The sequence below is a fragment of the Biomphalaria glabrata genome, chromosome 7 (genome assembly GCF_947242115.1).
Source record: "Biomphalaria glabrata chromosome 7, xgBioGlab47.1, whole genome shotgun sequence".
In the NCBI taxonomy this organism is placed as follows: domain Eukaryota; kingdom Metazoa; phylum Mollusca; class Gastropoda; family Planorbidae; genus Biomphalaria; species Biomphalaria glabrata.
The window spans coordinates 31,819,204-31,841,700 of NC_074717.1; the positions used below are offsets into that span (position 1 = coordinate 31,819,204).

Sequence of the window (22,497 nt, forward strand, 5' to 3'; positions counted from 1 at the left end):
AGGGAGAAGGCCACACGCGGTCTCTAGTTGTGTAAGAAGAGATGTTAGCTCCAGTTGGAGAGAACAAATGTATGGGTCGTGTATGGCCAGTGAAACAACATACGACTGTATTGTGTAAATAAGTTGGAAATGGATTGTATTTCAATTGTTTATTTTTAATTAATTGACTTGGCTAGTTGTGATACATAGACGAGTAATATGTTGTCTTGAGCTATCTTGGGGATAATATATTTTTTATAAGGTACGTAATTGGAAATAGAGTTGAGTTTGTAATTTAGTTATTATTAGATTGGCTCAGTTTGGCTGGTAATTATTTATTTCTGTAGTATGTATGAATTGTATGTGTGGTTGTATGAATAGAAAGGGCATTTATAAGGCGACGATGTAGTGATATCACGGAAAAGTACGTTTTATAATTTCTCTTGTCGTAGTTGATCATAATCCTACATCAGTCAAGAGTTAGGTCGTGTGGGGACAAGTAAGTGGAGAGAGGAGATTAAATACACTTGTAAATGCCCGAAGAAACGTTAGGTGTATAGTGGGAGAACGTGTAGTGATGAATGTTAATTTTGTGTGATAGGTAGAATGGCTGTCCCCAAGTGTGAGGGAAAACGGAACCTCTGGAACATGACGATAGGTAGAGCTAGACACACGTATGGTGTCAACACAAACGAACTATATCGACGGTCACCTGCGGGACACCACGTTGGACAGTACCACCTTGTAACACCTGAGGGAAGTATGGGTGAAGATCAACTTGAGTTTGGGACACTGAAGAAGTTGAAACCGAAATCAAGACTCAAGTTGTGTGGTTTATGTTTCCCATATATTTTGGCCCTTGCACAATGTACTACTAAGACGGTAGATAAAAAATTGACTGGCAACTTTTTTTAGCGGGAGGGGGAGGAGTTGTTATGACACGATGAGGATATAGTTATTTGTTTCGGGAATAATGGGAAAGTTTTACTTAGTGACAAATGACGTGACAGATCTTTAGAAAACCCAGAAAGACACAAAGATAAAGGCACATTTCTCGTTCCATATGCTAGGACAAATTTGTACAAAAGCTCATTCTTCCCTAGTGCTATTAGAGCATGGAATGGGTTGCCTGAGCTAGCCAGGAAAACCTGTGACTTGGCGGAGTTTAGTTTATTGGTTAATATGCATGACTAAATGCATGACGCGTAGGACGTAATCATCTTCTTTTTTGAAGTAACGTCTGTACCATATAAGAAGAAGAAGAAGTTACGCTATAAACAAGACGCTTTGTGTAGAACATTAAGAATAACCAGTAGTAGATATACGGCTTTACTAAAAGACATTAGACGGATCCCTTCTTAAGTATTAAAAGTGTTTATAGTTTAACATTAGCGTCGACTCCATTTATCGATTGTTGGCCTTTCGTCTGTGTTCATGTTCAGCATTGAGTTCGGCGTTACCTCATTTGGGATTTGTTCCTATTTCAAGCATTCACCACCGCGGAAGAGAACAACAGCATCTTCACAGTTTAGCAAAGTCACTTTGCATTTCAACTTAAGCCTATATCTTTGTCGTCTTGGAATTATTGTTTTTAGCGGCCCCAGTAAAGGGAAAAGCCGCTATTAGGTTTGTGCAAAATGTCCTCCTGTCTGTCTGTCACACTCAGATCTCGAAAACTAGAAGAAAAATGAAAAATATTTTTCACCATGCGATGCGGCTTGAAAAGTTTAGGTGCAACGGCTACTTTTAGTTTTCTAAAAGCAAATCGTTTAGTTTACAAAATTCATTATGCAAGTGATTTTTTTCATAACAATACACCAATTCTAAAACAATTACATAAATGTAGGGGAGGTAATGATACAATATGTCAACAAAGAATGATAATTTTTTAAATTTGTATTTTCAGTATCACTAAACCAAATATATTTATAAAATATACAAGAAATGTTCACAACAAATATAACTATTAGTTAACTCTTTGACTGCTGTGTTTTGTTTTCAAAAAAATAAGAAAATGTTCCAAACATGGCTAAAACAAAAATTTATTGTTTAAGTACCAATGATGCTATAGTAACAAATTTGGTATCAAAGTAAAGGTAAATGAATGGAGAATGTGAAAATGTAAACATCTTTCTATTTAAATATAAGATACAAATTATAATCTAAATAATATGACACTCAGAAAAAAAAATGGATGCCAACTTTAGAACTTTTGAGACCTAAATTTAGATTTTGTTCTTTGTATTACTGTTGAAACAGCATATTTAGACTATTTACAGCATTTTCAAAAAGAAATGTGATAAAACAGTCAATAAAAGATGATGAATCATTGATTATATTATTATTTTTACCTTGTTTTTTAGTCAGAAAAAAAGTGAAAATTATTGCGCTTTTCATTACTACCAATAACAATAGATACCAGTACTAAATCTATCAACCAAATGCACTCAAATATTATGTACATTTGAATCAATGGGATATAGATCTAGATTTGTCTTCTTTTTATTTGCATAGAACATCTTTCATTCTAATACTAGACCAGTGCAAGACATAGGCTAGCGAGAGATCAAAGCCTAAATCTCTAACTAGATGAAGGACAATAAAAATCCTAATTCATTTTACCTAAGATTTAGACATCAAATAGATCATTATTACTGTTCCTTTGTGATATTTTCAAAAAGAAATGTGATAAAATAGTCAATAAAAGATGATGAATCATTGATTATATTATTATTTTTACCTGGTTTTTTAGTCAGAAAAAAAAGTGAAAATTATTGCGCTTTTCATTACTACCAATAACAATAGATACCAGCACTAAATCTATCAACCAAATGCACTCAAATATTATGTACATTTGAATCAATGGGATATAGATCTAGATTTGTCTTCTTTTTATTTGCATAGAACATCTTTCATTCTAATACTAGACCAGTGCAAGACATAGGCTAGCGAGAGATCAAAGCCTAAATCTCTAACTAGATGAAGGACAATAAAAATCCTAATTCATTTTACCTATATAATAAGATTTAGACATCGAATAGATCATTATTACTGTTCCTTTGTGATAAATTATGGATTTAGAATAGTTTTATATTTTACTTTTATTTAGTAGTAAACCTTTTGGAGTGCAACTTGAACCAGTATAGTGATGGTGATGATTTTTACTAAAAAACAATACTAAAAAAAATTGCTAGAAAATATACCAAGAAAAGGCCCAGCATGGTGGATGAATATTGGATTTAGATCTGCCATTTCTGTTGTTTTCATTTATCTAAGGGTTAGATCTATAGGAATCTACAAAGGTGTACAGATAAAAGCATAGATCTAGTCAACCTTGATCTACATTCAAGACCTAGCCCTAGTCTAAGGCTAAGGCCTAAGCCTAAGCATATAAGGCAATACTAGATCTAGATCTAAATCTAAATGCTAATAATGTCCAAGTCTGCTTCATTCTATGCTAAATCTTGATCAAGATCTTCATTATTACAATTCATAGAAGTATAAATAAAACAATAATATAAAGCTTCTTCAGTAGTAAACATTGTGGGTGTGTCTTGGACAAGCATAGCCATGATGTTGTAGATTTTTACAGATAAACAATACTAAAAAAAAAAAAAAAAAGAAAATGGGGAAAAAATGCCCACAGTACAGTAGATGATTATTTGATGTAGATCTACCATTTCCTTTCTTTTTATTTACCATAAGATCTAGAGATATATCTAGATCTAGAGTCCAAGTCTAGAGATAAAAGCTTAGATCTAGTCAATCTCGATCTACAGACTACACCTAGCCTACTGACAATAATAGATTTAGATCTAAATACTAATAATATAGATATAATAATATAAATACGCTAAATTTAGACCTACGGTGACCTACCACTACCTGAATCTAATCTAGATCAAATTCTTCATTATTACTATTTATTTGTGATAATTTTTAGAATAATTATAAAGTTTCTTCAGTAGTCAACATTGTGGGTGTGTCTTGGACTAGCGTAGTCATGGCGACGTTTTTTTACATTGTAAAAAAAGTAATAAATAAATGTCTAAATAAAGCCAAAAGCTTCTAATTTCTATGTAGTATGTAAACAAAGGATGAAGAACTCTTTTATAAATTAAAAATAGTTCCACTGTTGTTAGTTAAAATTTTTAATTTAAAAATGCAACGAAACAAAGGTAGGGTAAGAACGTCTATGGGATAGACGTTCCGTGCGTTTAGGGCAGACAGACCGTCTATGGGATAGACGCTCCGCACTCATTGAGTTAAAGGTGTTTTCTTCTAGTCCTCTAGCTGTTAAAATTAAAAGAAAACATTTATGTTTGTTTCTATATGCTAAGGATGCGCTTTCTATGTAAATATCACGCACTTTTTTTAAATGGACTTTTTATGCAGCGACTTTCGTGAAGTAGCGTAAAAGGTAATGGCCAATGCAGTAGTAATCAATTTCCTCAAAATTTTAAAATAATCAGATTTTATTTATTTTTTGTTTGATGCCCCCATCAGAATAAAAGCCGCTTATTTTTGTGCGTTTTGTCGGTCGGTATGTCCGTCACGTTTAGATTAAAAAAAAAACCACTAAAAGCTATTGAAAATCTGTTTAACCTTTAATGTTCCTTCCGAAACATCTCAATAGTTTTAAGTATCTATAATAGATTGTTCCGGATGTTTTCGTGAAAAACAAATCAATGCCAACGAACATGTGTTTGCTCTTCTAACTAATATTACATTTAATTTCCATGCTTAAACGTTGCAAAAACACATGAACAATAATATTTTGTTTCGTTTTTTTAAAATGTAAATAGCATTTCGATTCTAAATAAAAATCTCTATACTGATACATATTTCATTAACTATAAAGTTTTTCAGGATTTTGTTTCATAAAAAATAAATTATGTCCAATGATTGAAATCGCATAAAATACTAATATTACACTTATATTCTTTGACAATACGTCACTATAGTTTAATTATCGATATCAAATTGTTCCGTATTTTCATCTTAATATAAATTTATGTCAAAAGACTTTGTTATTTCAAAAATATCGACAATAGGTTGGTTGTTAAGGATTTTAAAGTAAAGTAATTTACTAGAAACGATTACTGAAAATCACTTTTTAGACTTATTTTACATTTAATTTTCTTGCTGAAACATAACAAAAGTTTTGTAATTGGTAAAGAATGTTTCGGATTTTGTTTTGAAAAGAAATTTTCTTACAAATCGTCGCCAAAAAAGTTCCGAATTTTATATGAAAAATGTACTAACGCCAAATAACTGTTTGAAATCCCTCTTCTAATAAATAAAACAAATAATCTTTTTCTCATTTACGAAAATCGGTTGTTCCGTATTTTTTATGAAAATACTTTAACTCTATTTATGCAAAATCGCACTTCTCTCTTACAAATTTAATTTTCTAGCTATAACGTTGCAAAATCAAATTATCGTTAATATTATGTTTCGATTTTCAAGGAAAAAAACTTCCCAACACCAAAGTATGGTTTAAAAATCTCTCCACAAGACTATGGTACATCTAATTTTCATAAAAGACCATCCCGCAAAATTTAATTAAATGTATTAGATTTATCTAAAATTCTCTTTTTCTCTCACTATACATATATATATAAACACCCGGAACAATCTATTATAGAAACTTAAAAGTATTGCGATGTTTCGGAAGGGAAATTAAAGGTTAATCAGATGTTCAATAGCTTTTATTTTTTTTTTTCGAAATGAACATAACGGACAGACAGACTGACAGACAAAAATAAAAAAAAATGCGGCTTTTATCCACATATGTATATTGTTAAGACGTGGAATGGAACTAAAGAAAATAACTTACCGATTTTCAGATCGCTGGTATCTCTCTGATTGCAGACGCACAATCCAACTATGATCAATCATAATCCCGGTAAAAAGAAACAATGTCACAATCTCCAAATGAAATTTACATATCCCGAATCACACAAAAAAATTAAAGAAAACAATCCTCAATCCTCAGTCAAGAAATCCAAAAATCATAACTCAAGTTTCTTAACACATTTACACACTAGTTAAAGGTCATTAACGCCCAACAGCATAAACAAAAATGACTCTACTTCGCACGTGGAAAAAAAAAAGATTAGTCAGGGAAAAACAGGGTTACGACAATATGAATAAAATATATAAAAGATGGCCGCCGGAATCTATGGCGTTTTCCTTCTCTCGGATGATTGTTTAAACAACGTAGATCGTATCTAGATATGGAGACTATATTGATCTATCTAGTCAAGACTAAGTCTAATAAAATACTTATTTTAAAAAAGGCTAGTAGTTCATTCTAGCTAGGGCTACACTTTTATCTTCTATCATTACTAGATTTTCTAGTATTCACTAACTCTAGGACTAGATCTAGTTAGATCTAGATGAGATCTAACTTAAAGATGTAGAAGCTAATCAGCAATTCGGCCATCGGTCAGACTGGGCTCTATAACTTTGTTCGGCAGCCAGTCTAGGAGACGGGAACTCCGATATAACACCTACGGCTATCTGTTGTTCACAGCCGTCTCAGACTTCTGCGCTGCTGTGAACTGCATTTAGTTTAAAGAGTGGCATTGGTCTGCGCGAGTCAATTAGCACTTTAAAAATACTCTGTGCATGCTGGAGGCAATGCAGTGATTAGCCCACAAATGACTAGTCCCAAACGAAACAGCGATGTCCTTGCGAACGCCGGTATGGACAGTATAGAGAGACTTCTTATGGTCTGGCAGTTACGCTGGCCAGGGCACGTATCCTGTATGGGAGACGAATGTATGCCAAAGGCAGTCTTTTTTATTGAGCTAAAAGGTGGTCGACGTAACAGAGGCGCCCCACGGAAACGATTCAAAGACCAGCTAAGGCGTCAACTTTCCTTAACTGACATAGAAGAGAGCACCTGGTTGCATGCGGCCTCAGAGAGAGACAGCTGGAGGTCACTCACGAAGGCTGCGTGATACACATTAACAAGCTGTGATTTCTACAAATAAATTGTACCGCCCCTCCCCCACTCGAATGTTTATATTGGGGGGGGGGCGGGTTTGATGCCATCGCCACCTCCCCATCCCACCAACATACTAGAGGGGGGAGGGCGAGATAATCTAAAAATAGGTTGAAATATAAATAATTAGTATATATTATTAACATAATTATTACATTCGTATACACATTGTGTAATTTCTTTACTAAAATTCGTCCGCCCCCCACCCCACTTCGGATAGGGGGGGGGGCGGGGTCGGCCGAGTGGGGGGGGGCGATCGCCCCATCCGCCCAACCCCCCCGGGATCCGCCAGTGCGCGTAGGACGTAAGCATCTTCTTTTTGAAGTAGCGTCTGTATTAGATAAGAGGTCAGCAGCGGGGGCGGACTGAATATCTAAATAGGCCTTGGCATTACTATAAAATCCAGGCCACAACTTGATGGCAGTATAATTTAAATCTATTTTTACCCCCCTCCTTTCATAATAATTAAATAATTTTTGATAATGCATCAATTCTTCTTCTTTTCCACAACTTTCTCTTTCCCTAACTGCGTAAAATTGTTATTTGTGAAACATTAGGTAGCGAGAACATCTTGAGATCTTGCGACGAACCAACGCAATGGTATGAGACGTGGCTAGATGTTGTGTGTTTACGATTGGTGAATGAGGTCCATTCATAAGCTTAGCGTTTAGTAATAGAGTTTGAGTTTTGAGTTTTTGGCACATCGGCATAGATGTATCCGAGTATCAATGCTAGTGAAGGTTCAACAGAATGGTACAAAATATAAACCTTCATTTGTTTGTTAAAATCGCTTGGTCTATATAGTGGACTTAAAGTCACCAATAGCGGTAGCATATGGATAAAGGTGATTCCATTATAACGAGAGTATATATTTAGTATTACACAGTAAAGTATGTAAAATTTCTTTATGAAAAGTAAAAGTATGCCATTCACAACTACAATACCTATAGTCATTCAAAGTAGCCCATTCGGCTCCTCCACCGGCCCACTTTGGTACCGGCCCACTGAGCATTAGCCCGGTCGTCCAAATAGCCAGTCCGCCCCTGATCAATAGCAATTCGCCTAGTGCTGACAACAAATTTAATGTTGTAGAGTAGAGAGAAAAGCACTAGCTATTGTTAGGGTTGTGAATAAATGAATAACAGTGATTCAATAGCGGATACTTGTGTATTGTCATCTGATTATACACCGTTGAAGTTATTGCATAATAAGAGCTTGACAAACGGAAGATTATATAGGCTAGGTAGTTTTAACTCTGCAAGAATATACCTTTGTAATAAAAACTCTCAGACTGTGGCAGATACGCTCTCCAGATTGACTGTAGTTTTAAGAAATCTTATATAATGATGATTTAGATTGGAGTTGATGTGTAAATATATACCTAGTTAGATGCATCAATTAGTAAAAATAAAAGTAAGTCCTAGTAAATAAGGGAGATAATTTAATTAAGTTAATTAGGAGAGTTAAGCAAATAAAGTAAGAAAGATATTTAGCTATAGGGAGATAATGAAAAAGAACTGAGTTTTAAAAGTATTTATATAAATATATTAATATCGTCATAGTTCGTCAGTAAGAAGATGAAAAGGTCTTTGAGAAGAAGTACACAGAAAGTACTAATACACTTTATCGGATAGAAACTGTATGTGCTGAGAACGAAGACAGGAAATAGTAAATCATGAGTGTTCTATGAACTGGTCGCAGTGACATTTAAAACTGAACTTTGGAACCATTGTCACGTAGCGTGGTCATATCTTGAAAAATGAATACTAGATTACGTTTTATAGTCACTACCACAAAATGCTTAATGTTATACGGCCTGCGGGTAATTTTAATTTCCGACACTCGTGTCGCGGGCCACATTACAAAAAGATTTAAAAAAAAAAATTAAATAGAGACTAAACCATTTTAAATAGTTTTATTACAATCCCATGGCTCCAGTAGGTGTGTTTACACACACAAGTCAATTACGTAACAAAGGTTTCAAGTGTCTTATGACTGAAAAAGTTTTTCTACTAAATTAAGTTCTTGTAAACATTGTTATCATACCCAGCAATTGTTTTCGGAAATGTGCAAGGTTTATGAGGACAACGCTGAGTAGAAATTGTCTGCATTGCCCGAAATTTCTCAAGCACGTAAGTCTGGATTTGTAAGTTAATCAGTTCCAGTTGGTGTCACTCCTCAGCGGCAATAATAATGATTTCCAAATCTGCTGCTCTGTCATTTAGTTTTGAATGGAGATTTTTACAATCATCCTCTTGTTTTGCATTGGTCATGGCAGAAAGGCGGCACAGCTTCAACTGTTTATTGTCAGGACGATTTGACTCCATCACAGCACAGTGAAAATAATGCGCAAGCGGCTTCTTTGGATGAGATAATGCCAGAAGGTCATTGTACTATCCACTCATATTGGATGCACCAACATAGCTTTTGTCTCACAGTTTATTTAAGGAGAAATGGGGATTATTCATTACTTGGAGCATTTGTTCCGCCAATTCTGCAGAAATCTGGTTTTTACAAAGACAAAAGCCTAGAAATGACTCTATGACAGCTTTTTTTTTTGGGGTATTCCAAAATTGGAAATCAAAAAACAATTTTAAAAATTAAATTGCTAATTGGATCAAATTTGGCTATATCTTGAGTGCTCTCACCAATGAAAGAGAAAAAAGACGCGGGTAGAATCTTGGTATTTTTGCCAATTTCTAGATCTAAACTACAGACTTAGATCTATTTCTAGATCAACGCTTAAACTTAAATATTGTATGTAGATTTAGATCTAAAACTAGGTCTAGATCTAGTTAAATCTATGATTAGTTTGCATGATAATTGACAATGGAGAAATTATTTTTTTTGCGTGGGGAAAATCTTGTTGTCATCTGTAAATAAGGTCAAGATTTTTTTTCTTGTTGCCAATTTATCTTATTTTGTTTGAAGAATAAATCTTTTGTAGTTTCTTTTTATTACATTGTAACATGTTATTAAATTTAAATGAATGGATAAGGTTAAAAAATATTATTTAAAAAAAATATAAGTGTACGCTAAATGAATATATGGAAATGCTGTGGCTGAGGGGTATAGCAATTGGAACTGAAAGTTTCGTGTTCGAATCCTGGTGTAGACTCTAGACGGACCACTTCGGGGGCCGATTTTGAGTTTGTGTTTCACACAAACTGTCTTTGTAACCTTGTTCATTCTGATCTAATGACATTTACATTTTTTTACACAATATTGAAGACAACAAAGCAATGTGATGAAGACTTCCGAGGACTCTTATTAAGTGTTTTACACTATTTTAAAGTATCTGATTCATGAGTTTTCTTACATATCAAACAAAAAGTCAGATAAGATTTTGGACTCTGTTTACATTTCTAGCTAAGCATGTGTTATACAAATGCTGTTTTAAAAATTTCAAATACAGAAATGAGATTGAGTTTTGAGAAAACTGAATAATTAGCAGCTGTGATGAAATTTTAATTATTGAACATTAGGACTATCCCTATATACAGTGGCGTCACTAGAGGGGTGCGGGGGTGCGGGCCGCACCGGCTGATACCCACCAAGGGATGACACCCAAGTCAGAAAAATGCACTTTTCCTAAATGCGACTAAAACTAAAAATTACTCACAGTTTAGCATGAGCATGTCCCAAAAGCTCTAAATTTAATTCTATTTGACTTGGAATCTTCCTATTAGGAGAAAAATAATATGTTGTAGACGCCAGGAGAAAGAGTTTCTGAAGATCAGAAATGTAGAAAAGCGCTTGGCGCCCGGGTTAGGCTTCTCCACGGACAACCCTGATTGAGCTTGAGACGCTCCCTCAAACATCTTATCTGATCAGCTGAATGGCGAACGTAACATTTTTTATTGTAAAATGTTGAGAAACGCATTGACATAAGCACCTCGCGCGCCATTCGACGCATAGGGCAGCAAGCTCTCTCCGAGCAAATCAATCTTAGGCACTAACTTTCACAGCCCAATTTCCTTCCAAAAAGGTGTGACGCCATGATTAAACGTGGACGGATATGATTTGCTGCCTCTTTTCGGCTTTCATGTTAAGTCTGACTTTGGTGAGCGTGTTTTGTGTTGTCTGATGATTTCTCACACACATGTCAATTTCAGTCGCCACTTCCCAAAGACGGCGAATGCCTGGGCGGGAAAAGATTTCTCTATTGGTAACATTATCTATGTATGTAGGATCCTTCTCAGCCATCACTGCTCAGCCTCTTTTCAACCTTCCACCTCTCGAAGCCGTTGGGACAATGATTGTATTGAGTAAGTGGAGTTTAATCTCCAGGCTAATTGATTTGTTAGTTCAGATAGGCCGTACTTAGGCTATTGAAAGACTGCTCCTGTTTTTCAATCCGACATGCAACACCAAAATATGCAACTCCATCGCTTGAGATAACACTGCAGCCTAAATAGGTGAACTTTTCTATTTGTTCAAGATCTGTAGGACCAAAGTTGATGGGGATATTGGGTAATCTGCACCCAATATGCATAACTATGAGGGCTTCTTTATCCGTCATCTCTAGTGTACATTTAATTATATTTCAAAATCCAAAACGGTTTGGTTAATACTAAGACTATGAATGATTAATGAATCTACAGGGGAAACAACAAGGAAGGGACGAACTGGCAACAATTGGTGACCTCACACACAATGAAGGCTAGCCACCATTACTATAAACCTGATTGAAAGCTGTTCCTTACATTAAAGCAATTCAGGCTGCTGATACATTAACCCTAGCTTAAAACACGGGTTAATGTTTTAGAATTATTAAAAAGTGTCGTCGTTAATGTCTAGGGTATTTTGAAGGAGCTTTCCAGATTCTTTTTTAGCGGCTCCCAAAAGGGGAAAAGACGCTATTAGTTTTGTGTGAAATGTCTGTCCAGTTTAGATCTTGTAAACTAGAAAAGATAGTGAAAATCCGTTATCATAATATTTTAGTTCACTCACAGTTCTGATGCAACTGCTACTTTTTTCTTTCTAAAAGCGAAAAATCTAATTTTTTAAATCACGTATGCAAGCAGTTTTTCATAAAAATACACCACTTTTACAACTATTCACTATTAATAGTAACAAACACTGGAGGCTCTTTAGTAGGGGATAATACAATGAAACATATTTATAACACATGTATGCAAACGTTTTTTTTTTTCATTTGTAAAGTTAAGTAAGTTCTGTCATACTAACTCTACATATACACGAAAAAATGTTTACTTTTTTTAAAGAGAAAAAAAAAATCTATTTAGTATGCATGTAATTTGATATAATCTAAAACAACTATTAATAAGTAATTAGTCATATTAATGCGTGGACTGCAGCGCCGCATAGTATTATAGTACACTTAACTAAAGGAAATATTTTTTTAATGAATTTTTTTTGTTTTTTTTTTTAGGAATTAGAGACTGACCATTTACAAAGCAATTAGATCAATTAGATATTTATTATAAGACATCAGTTAGGCCAGGTTCACATTTAACTTCCCATTTACTTTCACCTATACTTTGGTTAGCTGGACCGCTGGGGCACCACACAAGATCTGTCAACCTTCTTTCTCCATTCTACTCTGTCTTTGCTAGAATTTCATTCTTATGTTCTTTCTGAAAATATTGATACCTGCCTTTTGACCTGCCTGGGTGGACCACTTCGTTCAGAGGGTTCTGGTTATTAGACTAATTAGTGTACATATATTATTATTTTTCATTGACTCCTCTCTATCTATGTAAATAAAATTCATTTTTAGTGTTTACTTTAAAATACATTTTGTCTCTTGTCTTATTTTAGTTTAGTTTAGTTAGTTTAGCTTAAGTATTGTGTTGTCTGGTTACTTAGGTGACTCTATCCCCCTGGTCACAGACCGAGGTGCACAGATTGAAGCCACCCAGTAGCGCCACCATCTGCCTACTGTCTTTCTGTAAATTACCCTGTTGAGCAGAGGAAAGAGGTCCCAGTGCCATCCCTGACCTGACCTAGTGCCTGACTACCTGCCCACAGAAAACTGGTGTGTCGAGAGGTGGGATCTCGCTTCCTCCTGCTCACATTTGTAATTCGAGTGTATATCGTAATATAAGTTTTCAAGTCATACAGCACTAAAACAACTTAGTTGCAACGATGATCTAATTAGGAGGCCAACAGCAACACACACACACAGCTACAAACAGAGAACAATTTCCGGTAGCCACTACGTGTTGTCTTCTGTTAACTGGAGTACTTTCCCCTTCATGGAGTGTTCTGAGTAGGGGTAACGTTGCGGGAGCCTTCCATTCTTCCTGGTCTTTGACTGGTGCAGAGCTCTGTTGGTGGAGGTTTGGGGAAAGCGAAGAGCTCTGGCCGATACGATACTTGCACGCTCGACTGATATGGGACTATGTCGCGGTTTTGAGCTCATTCTGCCTTCCTTGAGATTGTAGTGAGGGGCCGAGCTTATCTTTTCTTAAAATGGCAGGTTCTAGAGGTCACTATCGAGGATTTTAAACTCTGCCTATACTAGTGGCTGGCTCATAACTATCCACCATGACCGTGACATACGTCCATAGAAAATGTCTGGACTGTGTTCATCGCTGGCTCTCAGGGGTAACCCGAATCTCCCCCACAATGTCAAAAATGTTGATAACATACATATCTAGCAACTACTTCAGATGGTTTATGAAAATGAGGTGGAAAGATACAATGACCAACTAGGAAGTCCTTGCCATTGCCTCTTATCAGAAAAGGAGTGTGAACGCGTCTTTAGTAGAAATTTTCACGATAAACTAATCAATGTCAAGGCCGTTAGCGGTAAACTAATCAATGTCAAGGCCGTTAGCGGTAAACTAAGCAATGCCACGAACTTTCGCAATAAACTAAACAAAGATAAGGACGCTAAATTAAATTTCCGTGTTGCCAACTATACAACTGACAGCGAACTAAGGTGAAATTTTAACACTATCTCAATGCGTGGCAGCTGATCTTTGAATCAAATCGCATTTATTTGCGCTAGTTAGATGCCAATTTTTTTTAAAATAAGTTTTCTATCACAAATTAAAAGCCTTATGCACGGACCTATATAGATTTGTTTTCCAGTCTAGGTATAATATATGCGCTGGTCAAAAAAAGAAAACAAAAAGGGTATTCCAGAGAGCGAAAGAGAGAGAGAGAGAGAGAGAGAGAGAGTGAGAGAGATAGAGAGAGAGAGAGAGAGAGAGAAAGAGGGAAAGAGAGAGCGGACCGTACAATTGCATTATAATAGATACATTATTCACGGGCTAAAAATTGGTATGTTAGGTTGGTCGTTACAAAGGGCTCATTATAAATAATATAAAAAAACATAAAGAAAAGAATATGGTGTTCTGGCCATAATTAACAATATAAAGCCAGGGAACATATCAACGGGCCTAGTCGGTGTTACCTACGAATATATCACAACTTACGAACTCACATTCACTTATCCCTTAGTCTGTTGGATCGTTGGGGCATCACACCAGATCTGTTAACCGTCTTTCTCCATTCCTCTCTTTTACCTTGAGTGGAATTTCTTTCAATGGAAGGACTGTCTTCCCACCGCTCTGTACGTCCTGGCACCATTCCCCGAGAGCTCCAAGGACTTTGTGACATGGCCATAGAGTTCCAGTTTGTGACAGTAGTTAGCAGGTCTTGGTGACGTCCAATCGCTCTACCAATCCCGTGGTTAATCTCCTCGTTTGTGTAGGACACTTAGAATGTTCCTTGTCACATCTCAATACCATCCTCCTCCCCTTTCAGCTCTGTGGCGTCCAATACCCCCCCCCCCGCAAGCACACAAAGAACGCGGCCACGACCAGGAGGCGCACTAGTTTGACTTCAGTGTCGAGGGCTACCCCTCCGTTTTTTCATACTGCTTCGAGTCCAGCAAGCGCCACTTTGGACCGCGCAACTCCTTACGAATTACTCTATGACAAAAAAACAACAAAAACTGATAGATTATCAAAAGTAGTTCCAACAGAAAATTAAAAAAAAATTAAAATGCCTGGTGAATGCAAAGAGTGGGTTATGAGCACTACAGGAAGGGGGTTAAGAGTCCATACACTTACACATGTTCAATATATTTACATAGCTGAGAGTCGTTTCTAGCGGATGGTCTTGAGACTCACCCCCCCTCACCCCGTGAAAAACAAGGTATCGCTGTGTTCAGGGCCGCCGAGAGGGTTGTGGCCACCCCTCTTTTTTTTTTTTCTAGAAAAATAATTCATTAGACTGAGCTGGACACTGTGCCAAAAGCGGCCTTTGACTTGAATCCATATTTGTAGATCATTCCTTTCATATTCGCACTGTTGTTATATCCCTCATGCCCTCTAAAATGTTTCATTTTCAATTTTAACTTTGATTTTTTTTCTCATACGAAGTTACATAGTCCCTCCCCAGTTGTCTCAGTAATTGGTGAGACCCCAGCAACTGTTCATGTATTTCAACAGGAGGTTATAAGGATATAAAGACATTTAGATACGGAAAGTAAAGAGAACAACAATGAAAACAAAACAAACAAAAACAAAACAAACAAAAACAAAACAACAAAAAAAAACACTGTTTAATATTTTTTAAACATTTTTTTAGTAAGTTGTATCAAAACATCAACAAAACAAAATTAATTTCGATTGAACTTTAAGTGTCTTATTAAAGCAACAGCTTGAAGGCGCGGTGGCTGAGTGGTAAAGGTCTTGGCTTCCAAACCGAGGGTCCTGGTGAATACTGGGATTTTATATTTCGGGATCTTTAGGATGCCTCTGAGTCAACACAGCTTCAATGGGTATTGAGTCCACCCAACTCTAATGGGTACCTGACTTGAGTTGGGGAAAGTAAAAGCGGTTGGTCGTTGTGCTGGCCACATGACACCCTGCACGTTAACCGTTGGCCATAGAAACAGACGACCATAACATTATCTGCCCATGGATCGTAAGTTCTGAAAAGGAAACTTTACTTTCTACAGTAGTTACGCTGAGGTGATCAATTGTAGTCAAACTAAATGTCCATTTGTTTGGACCAATTAAAAATTATCTGATCGTATCTTATCTAGTATCTAAGCACTAATAGGGTCATATAATTGTCTTCTGATGCCTTATGATAATGATGTTCATGTCATCGCATCTTTATAGGGAAAGCCTCAATAACCAAATAGCTCAGGTTTTTTTTAAATATCCTGACAGTCAAAGAATCTTTATAATGATAGTGTCCAACAGTAACATTTGAGTATCATTACAATGTAAACCAAATTATTATGTTTTGATTGTAAAACTATATGGAGAGCTCCCTGATTTGGAAACCACTGCGCAGTTCATCTCATGTATTGGTCTAGTCATATGAACACTCCAACATAACAATGAGAACGATGAAGATGAAGAAGAAGATTGTATTCTACATTTACATCATTAAGAGGACAACAGATGTTTTAAAAATGATGTAATGTATTTTGTATTTATAGATATTCTAACCTGTTCAACCATTTACCACACAGACCTTTTATTTATATTTCTACAAATTACCTAAACTGTCATAAACGTAACAAATCTATAAAATAATTTTCCCCCTGTTGCTGATATATTCTGTCATTTAAAACTTAAAAAAAAAGAATATAGTTTTCTTACGGAAACACTTGATAGAAAAGCAAGCTGTTGCTCTTTCTTTCAGACCTTGCGATAATGTAAAGATTATTCGTTTCTGTGCTCACCGAGATTCGAACACAGGACCTCAGGTTCAGAAGCCGAGCGTTTAACCACTCAGCCACCACGCCCCCTAACTACTGTAATAAATATATTATATAATATAAATGCGAATGCGAACAACATTGACACACGAAACACATACACACTCACAACCAGCGCTTTATGAATTAGACTTCTTTGTACTGTTCGATGACGACAGCTGATCTTGTAACACTCTGACCGAAAATGTGATAAAGGAGTTTTACAATCTTTCTGTTTTAGTCCTAATGAAATGGAGACGCCCACTTCAATCAGATCTGATGTAACAGTGGTTTGATGGGTGCAGGTTGTCTTTAAGAATCGTGTGTGTTTTGGAAAGGCATCTTTCTTGGCATCTTGAAGAGATGGTAGCTGTACTTGAGTGATATACGATGCTTTTTAGTTCGTCTATTTAATCTATGTCTTTGTGCCAGTGAAGTATTACCATACCAGCAGGTGACGCCAAAGTTAATTAGACTGCTGTTGGTTGCTGTGTAGAAAAGTTTAATTATTGTTTTGTCGATTTTAAATTTTCTTAGCTTTCTAAAATAGAATAGTGGTTGATGAATATTGGTGTAAAGTTTTTGACAGTGTTCACTACATTTTAGTTTGTTGTTCATGGTTGCAGCCTACCTAGGTATTTATATTCTTGCACTTGGTCTACAGTTTTATTGTTTATATGATTTTCTGCAAGATGGCCTTTATGTTTCCTAAACTCTATTATCATTTCTTTAGTTTTCTGAAAATTTAAATTAGAAAATTGTCTATAAACCATTGGTACAATGTATTAATTGTTAAATGGTATAGAATTTGATCACCTGCAATAAGGCCGATGATTGCTGTGTCGACAGCAATTTTTATGATGTGAGTGTCAGCTGATTGGTTCTAAAAGTCTGAATGTCATTGGTGTAGATGGTATACAATACTGGTGACAGGACGCACCTCTGCGGCGCTCCAGTGCTAAGCTCTCTCGTGCCTGACACATGCCCGTTCAATTTTACATATTGTGGGTGTTTGACAAGAAAGTTTAAAATCCAAGCTTGTATGTTTTCGCTAACGTTCAAGTCAGATAGTTTTTATATTATGCGATGTGGTTGGATGGTGTTGACTGCGGATGAAAGTCAACGAATAATAATACTCTGGCGTAGTGTCTCTGAGCATCAAGATGATAGTATATAGACGATTCAGCATGAATAGTATTGCATCTTCTGTACTTCTTGACGGTTTATAAGCAAACCATTGCGGGTCAAGACGTGTATCGACTTCTTCCAGTAGATGCTTTAGAACCATACTATCTTAAAGGAAGTATATGGACCCATCAATACTTAGATACTATCTTAACAAAACTAAATGATCCCATATGACCCCACCTATATAAACGGAACCATATGAACCTATCGGTGCTTAGATACTATCTTAAAGAACTATATGACTCTATTAGTGCTTAGATACTATCTTAACGGAACTGTATGACCCCCATCAGTGCTTAGAAACTATCTTAAATCTTAATGAAACTATATGACCCCATTCGTGCTTATATTTTTTTTTCTAATCAGAACTCTAAGACCCCATCAGTTGCTGATATTCGATCTCTATGAAACATTTCTTGGCACACAATTGATCACAATAACATTCTGGACGGAAAGTGGAGACCTTTTTAAGATGAAACAGTTCAGGAAATAGTGGAGATATTTGTACGTTCAACTAAAGTAATGGAGGATAGAGTATACAAATAGTTGATATTTGTACATTCAACTAAAGTAATGGAGGATAGAGTATACAAATAGTGGATATTTGTACATTCAACTAAAGTAATGGAGGATAGAGTATACAAATAGTGGATATTTGTACATTCAACTAAAGTAATGGAGGATAGAGTATACAAATAGTTGATATTTTGTACGTTCAACTAAAGTAATGGAGGATAGAGTATACAAATAGTTGATATTTTGTACGTTCAACTAAAGTAATGGAGTATAGAGTATACAAATAGTTGATATTTTGTACGTTCAACTAAAGTAATGAAGGATAGAGTATACAAATAGTGGATATTTGTACATTCAACTAAAGTAATGGAGGATAGAGTATACAAATAGTGGATATTTTGTACGTTCAACTAAAGTAATGGAGGATAGAGAGTACAAGCCTTACCTTAGTTTATAAATTACAGAAGCTATTTCAGAAGAAAAGATAATTATGTCCTATGCGTATGCATGTCTCAATATAATCATGCATTTTAATAAGTGAATTAAACTATACTAAGTATTTGGTTTTCGTGTCTGACTCAGGCAACCATTTCCATGCTTTAATGTCACTAGGTACGAAGGAGATCTTGTACAAATGTGTCCTACCATATGGAATAAGAAATATGCTTTTGGGCTTGTATAATGTCATAGTGCCGTAATCCAGAACTTGTCTGACATTCCTTTTCCCGATTTCACATTATGTGTATGTCTGGCATTACGCTTCGAATTTCATATGCTTTTAAGACTCGCTCTTAAAGTCTATAGTTTTAGGGCTGCATTAAGGGGTTAATTTCTCTTCATGATCAGCATCTTTAAAGTCAATCTATGACCGCCTGTAGGTTATTGTGATGGCTGACAGGTCTTGAGGTAGGTAGTATATATGTTACAGACCATCGTCACGATGGTACCGGGTTCGAACCGTGCTCGCTGTTATCCCCCCTTTCCGTGTTACACGAGGTTTGAGCTAGGACGAAACGTCTCAAACTTACAAGCCTTGTTATATATGTTCTATAACATACATAATACAAACATCTTTTTATATTTCAGACGTCTCTAGGAATACCTCTAGTTATATCGCAGATGTCTTTGTTAATACATCTTGTTATATCACAGAATTCTATAAGAATGCATCTTGCTCTATTACAGACGTCTTTAAAACGCCTCTTGTTATAGCGCAGACGTCTCTGTGCAAGTATCTTGTTTTTTTGAGACGTCTCTGTAAAAACTCTTCGTTCGAATGGAAGCCGTTTCTGTACAGCTCGTTAACATACCCACGTTTTTACCATCAGGATGTTTCACTATTAAACAATTTGAAAACGTCAAACCAGTCCGCAGGCACTAGACGAAACATGGATGGGTTCTTGTAATACAGTAACATATAGGCCGTCTGGTCATCGTCCACTATTCCAGAGCTCATCCACTCTTCAACTAGTTGCACTTGCAAGGCATAGAGAGCTGACAAAATCTTGCTGCCACCTGCAAAGAAACCACCAGGCATGGCATTGACACTAAGTTTGTGAAGAATGTTTTGCTTCTCTTCAAGGTTCTTCACACCAGGGGTTCTCTCCAAAAATGTTGCCCGATCCGCGAATTCAAATAGATTTTTAGGAAACCAGAGTCTGTTTTTTGGATAGATGTCCTCTCCATGGCCATAGCCTCCGTCTAACCAGATAAAGAAATTTGTTTGGAATGGATTTTCAGTAATGGTTCTGAAAAATATAAACAGGCAAATAGTTAATAATTTGATAGTTTAAGGAAGACAATTTGTGTGTGTGTGTGTGTGTCTGAGTGAGTGAGTGGGAGAAAGAGAGAGAGAGAGAGAGAGAGAGAGAAACAGTGATAAAGACAAAGTAAGAGATATAAAGCCACAGAGAGAGAGAGAGAGAGAGGGAAAAAGGGAAAAATACATAGAGACATATACATATACATACACACACATATATATACAGAGAGAGAGAAAGAGAGAGACAGACAGAGTGGGAGAACGACAGAGACATGATTTTGAAATTAAGCCTAAAACTTTCTAACTATTATTCTGTTGACACATTCAACTCCACTTAACATTTTGTAACGAGCGTACAACGTGTTTATGTGTGCATGTCAAAACAAAGGCACAGCTGGAAAACTCTGACATAGAGAGCAGCAAATAGTCTACATGCAAATTAACAACAAAAAGAAAAACCACCATCGTTAAAACAAGGAGACTGCGAATTTAAATCAACAACAACCTAAATATGTGGGTCAGGGCATGGTTTTCGTAACTACAAACTCTAAGGCTTTTTTTTCCTTCTTAGTTTCTCAAAAACATTAAGTATATGAATGAAAGGATAAATGGAATGGAAGGATGAATGGATTGGAAGGATGAATGGATTGGAAGGATGAATGGATTGGAAGAATTAATTTAAGGACGAATGGAGTAGAAGGATAAATGGAATGGATAGATGAATTGAATTGACTGGAAGGATAAATGAAATGGAATGATGAATGGAATGGAAGGATATATGGAATGGAATGATGAATGGAATGGAAAATGAATGGAATGAAAGGATGAATGAAATGGAAGGATGAATGGAAGCATGAATGGAATGTAAGGATGAATGAAATGAAAGTTTAAATGGAATGGAAGGAAGAATGAAATGTAAGGATGAATGGAATGGATTGATGAATGGGATTAAAGGGTGAATGGAAGCATGAATGGAATGGAAGGATGAATGGAATGGAAGTTTGAATGGAAGGATGAATTGATAGATAAAAGGCTTTGTTGTAGCTCTTTGAGTTGAGAAAAAAAAGTCAAACTCTTTTTACATTTGAAGATCAGTAAAAAAATACAATAGTCAATTGACCCATTGTAATCATCACCTGTTGATGAGATACAGCTTAGACAACTGGAGAATGTCGTATTCCGGAACGTAAGACTCACAAAGCTTCTTGGCCACGAGTTCGTTGTTTTTCTTGTATTCCGGACTGTTCATGATCTCTGCCATTCTGTCTTTATATCTGGTAAATATAAAAACAGCTTCATATATTTAGATATTCGTAAAACTAATAGTGCCTTCTAGTTCATAACTAGCTTGAATAAAATTTGTGATAAATATTCTTGTTTTTAGTGAGATTTTAACCATGGGCGTAGCCAGGATTTTTTTTCGGGGAGGGTTTTGGGGGGGGGGGATCCCTCCCCCCCTCCCCCCCCCGCGGAAAAAAAATATATATGTGTGTGTGTGTACATAATTATTCTTTATTACATTCTGACCCTTTCGGAAGACGTTTATTGTTTATTGTAGACTCCCCGCCCTTGCTGGCAAGGGGGTCTGGGGGAGTTCGCAGCGCTCCCCCAGCGCGGGACGAAGCCCCGCCACCGAGCACTATTTCTGGTATTGAAAGCCAACAAAAAAATGCATATTCTGAGGTATCTACAGTGCATTATCTTGCTATTAAAAAGTTTTATTTCAAAAAACTAATGTGCTATTCTTACTGACTTAGACCCTCTCGCGCCGTTCGGCGCATTTTCCGGCAAGCTGTTTCCGCAACTCTTATTTTGCGTAATTCATTTTGTGTGAGAACATGTCCCGCAAAACCTCATGCGACGCTCTGTCACAACCTTACTAAGGATTCGACTCCCAGTTCGGCATATGATTTCTTTGATTTAGACCCGATCTCTATGACGACTCCTAAAATCTGTCTTAGCCATCTTTGTTGAGACACATTTAATGATTTTCAATTTCGGCAGAAGACTATTCACACTTTATTAATGGAGCCCAAGCCACTGGTAGAAATGTGTAATCTTTCTTGACTACGCTCTTGGAATGACATGCCTGTATTTCGCTTTAGATTTTATATCGAAAAGGAAAGTTTTTTCGTCAAATCATCTGTTGAGGGGTTTTAAACTAAGAAATCTCTGGAGTTTTTTTGTTTTGTTTTTAAATCAAAACCCCATTTAGCTACGATCTTAGAATTTGGTGACTGTAGTTTGCTTTAAAATAATATTGAAGAGAGAGGTTTTCAACTCTAAACGCTCTGTAGGGGAATTTCAAACTCAAAACCATCTGGAGGGGTTTAAACTTTAAAGAAA

The 22,497-nt window shown here is 36.1% G+C and overlaps 2 protein-coding genes and 1 long non-coding RNA gene across 10 annotated transcripts in view; 1 reads left to right on the forward strand and 2 right to left on the reverse strand.

Moving 5' to 3' along the window:
• LOC106079488 (protein HtrL-like) overlaps positions 1–14,545 on the reverse strand; it is a 45,510-nt gene extending 30,965 nt beyond the window's left edge. The window contains exon 1 of one of the 2 annotated variants that reach the window (XM_056036981.1): positions 14,409–14,545. The gene's annotated coding sequence lies outside the window, so the exon portion shown is untranslated. Of the gene's footprint in view, positions 1–5,818; positions 6,781–14,408 lie in introns of those variants that run through there. The other variant, XM_013240654.2, reaches the window with a different exon arrangement.
• LOC129927485 (uncharacterized) overlaps positions 96–22,497 on the forward strand; it is a 29,793-nt gene continuing 7,391 nt past the window's right edge. Inside the window, exon 1 of the long non-coding RNA XR_008779097.1 lies at positions 96–241. This is a non-coding gene — a long non-coding RNA (uncharacterized LOC129927485). The remainder of the gene's footprint in view (positions 242–22,497) is intronic.
• Positions 15,519–22,497, reverse strand: part of LOC106076493 (protein HtrL-like) — a 34,296-nt gene continuing 27,317 nt past the window's right edge. For all 7 annotated transcript variants that reach the window (XM_056036988.1, XM_056036983.1, XM_056036984.1 and 4 more), the window contains 2 exons: positions 21,288–21,425; positions 15,519–20,137 (listed from right to left, as the gene is read on the reverse strand). In XM_056036988.1, the coding sequence (XP_055892963.1) occupies positions 19,714–20,137; positions 21,288–21,425 (562 nt within the window). In that variant the 3' untranslated portion in view covers positions 15,519–19,713. The remainder of the gene's footprint in view (positions 20,138–21,287; positions 21,426–22,497) is intronic.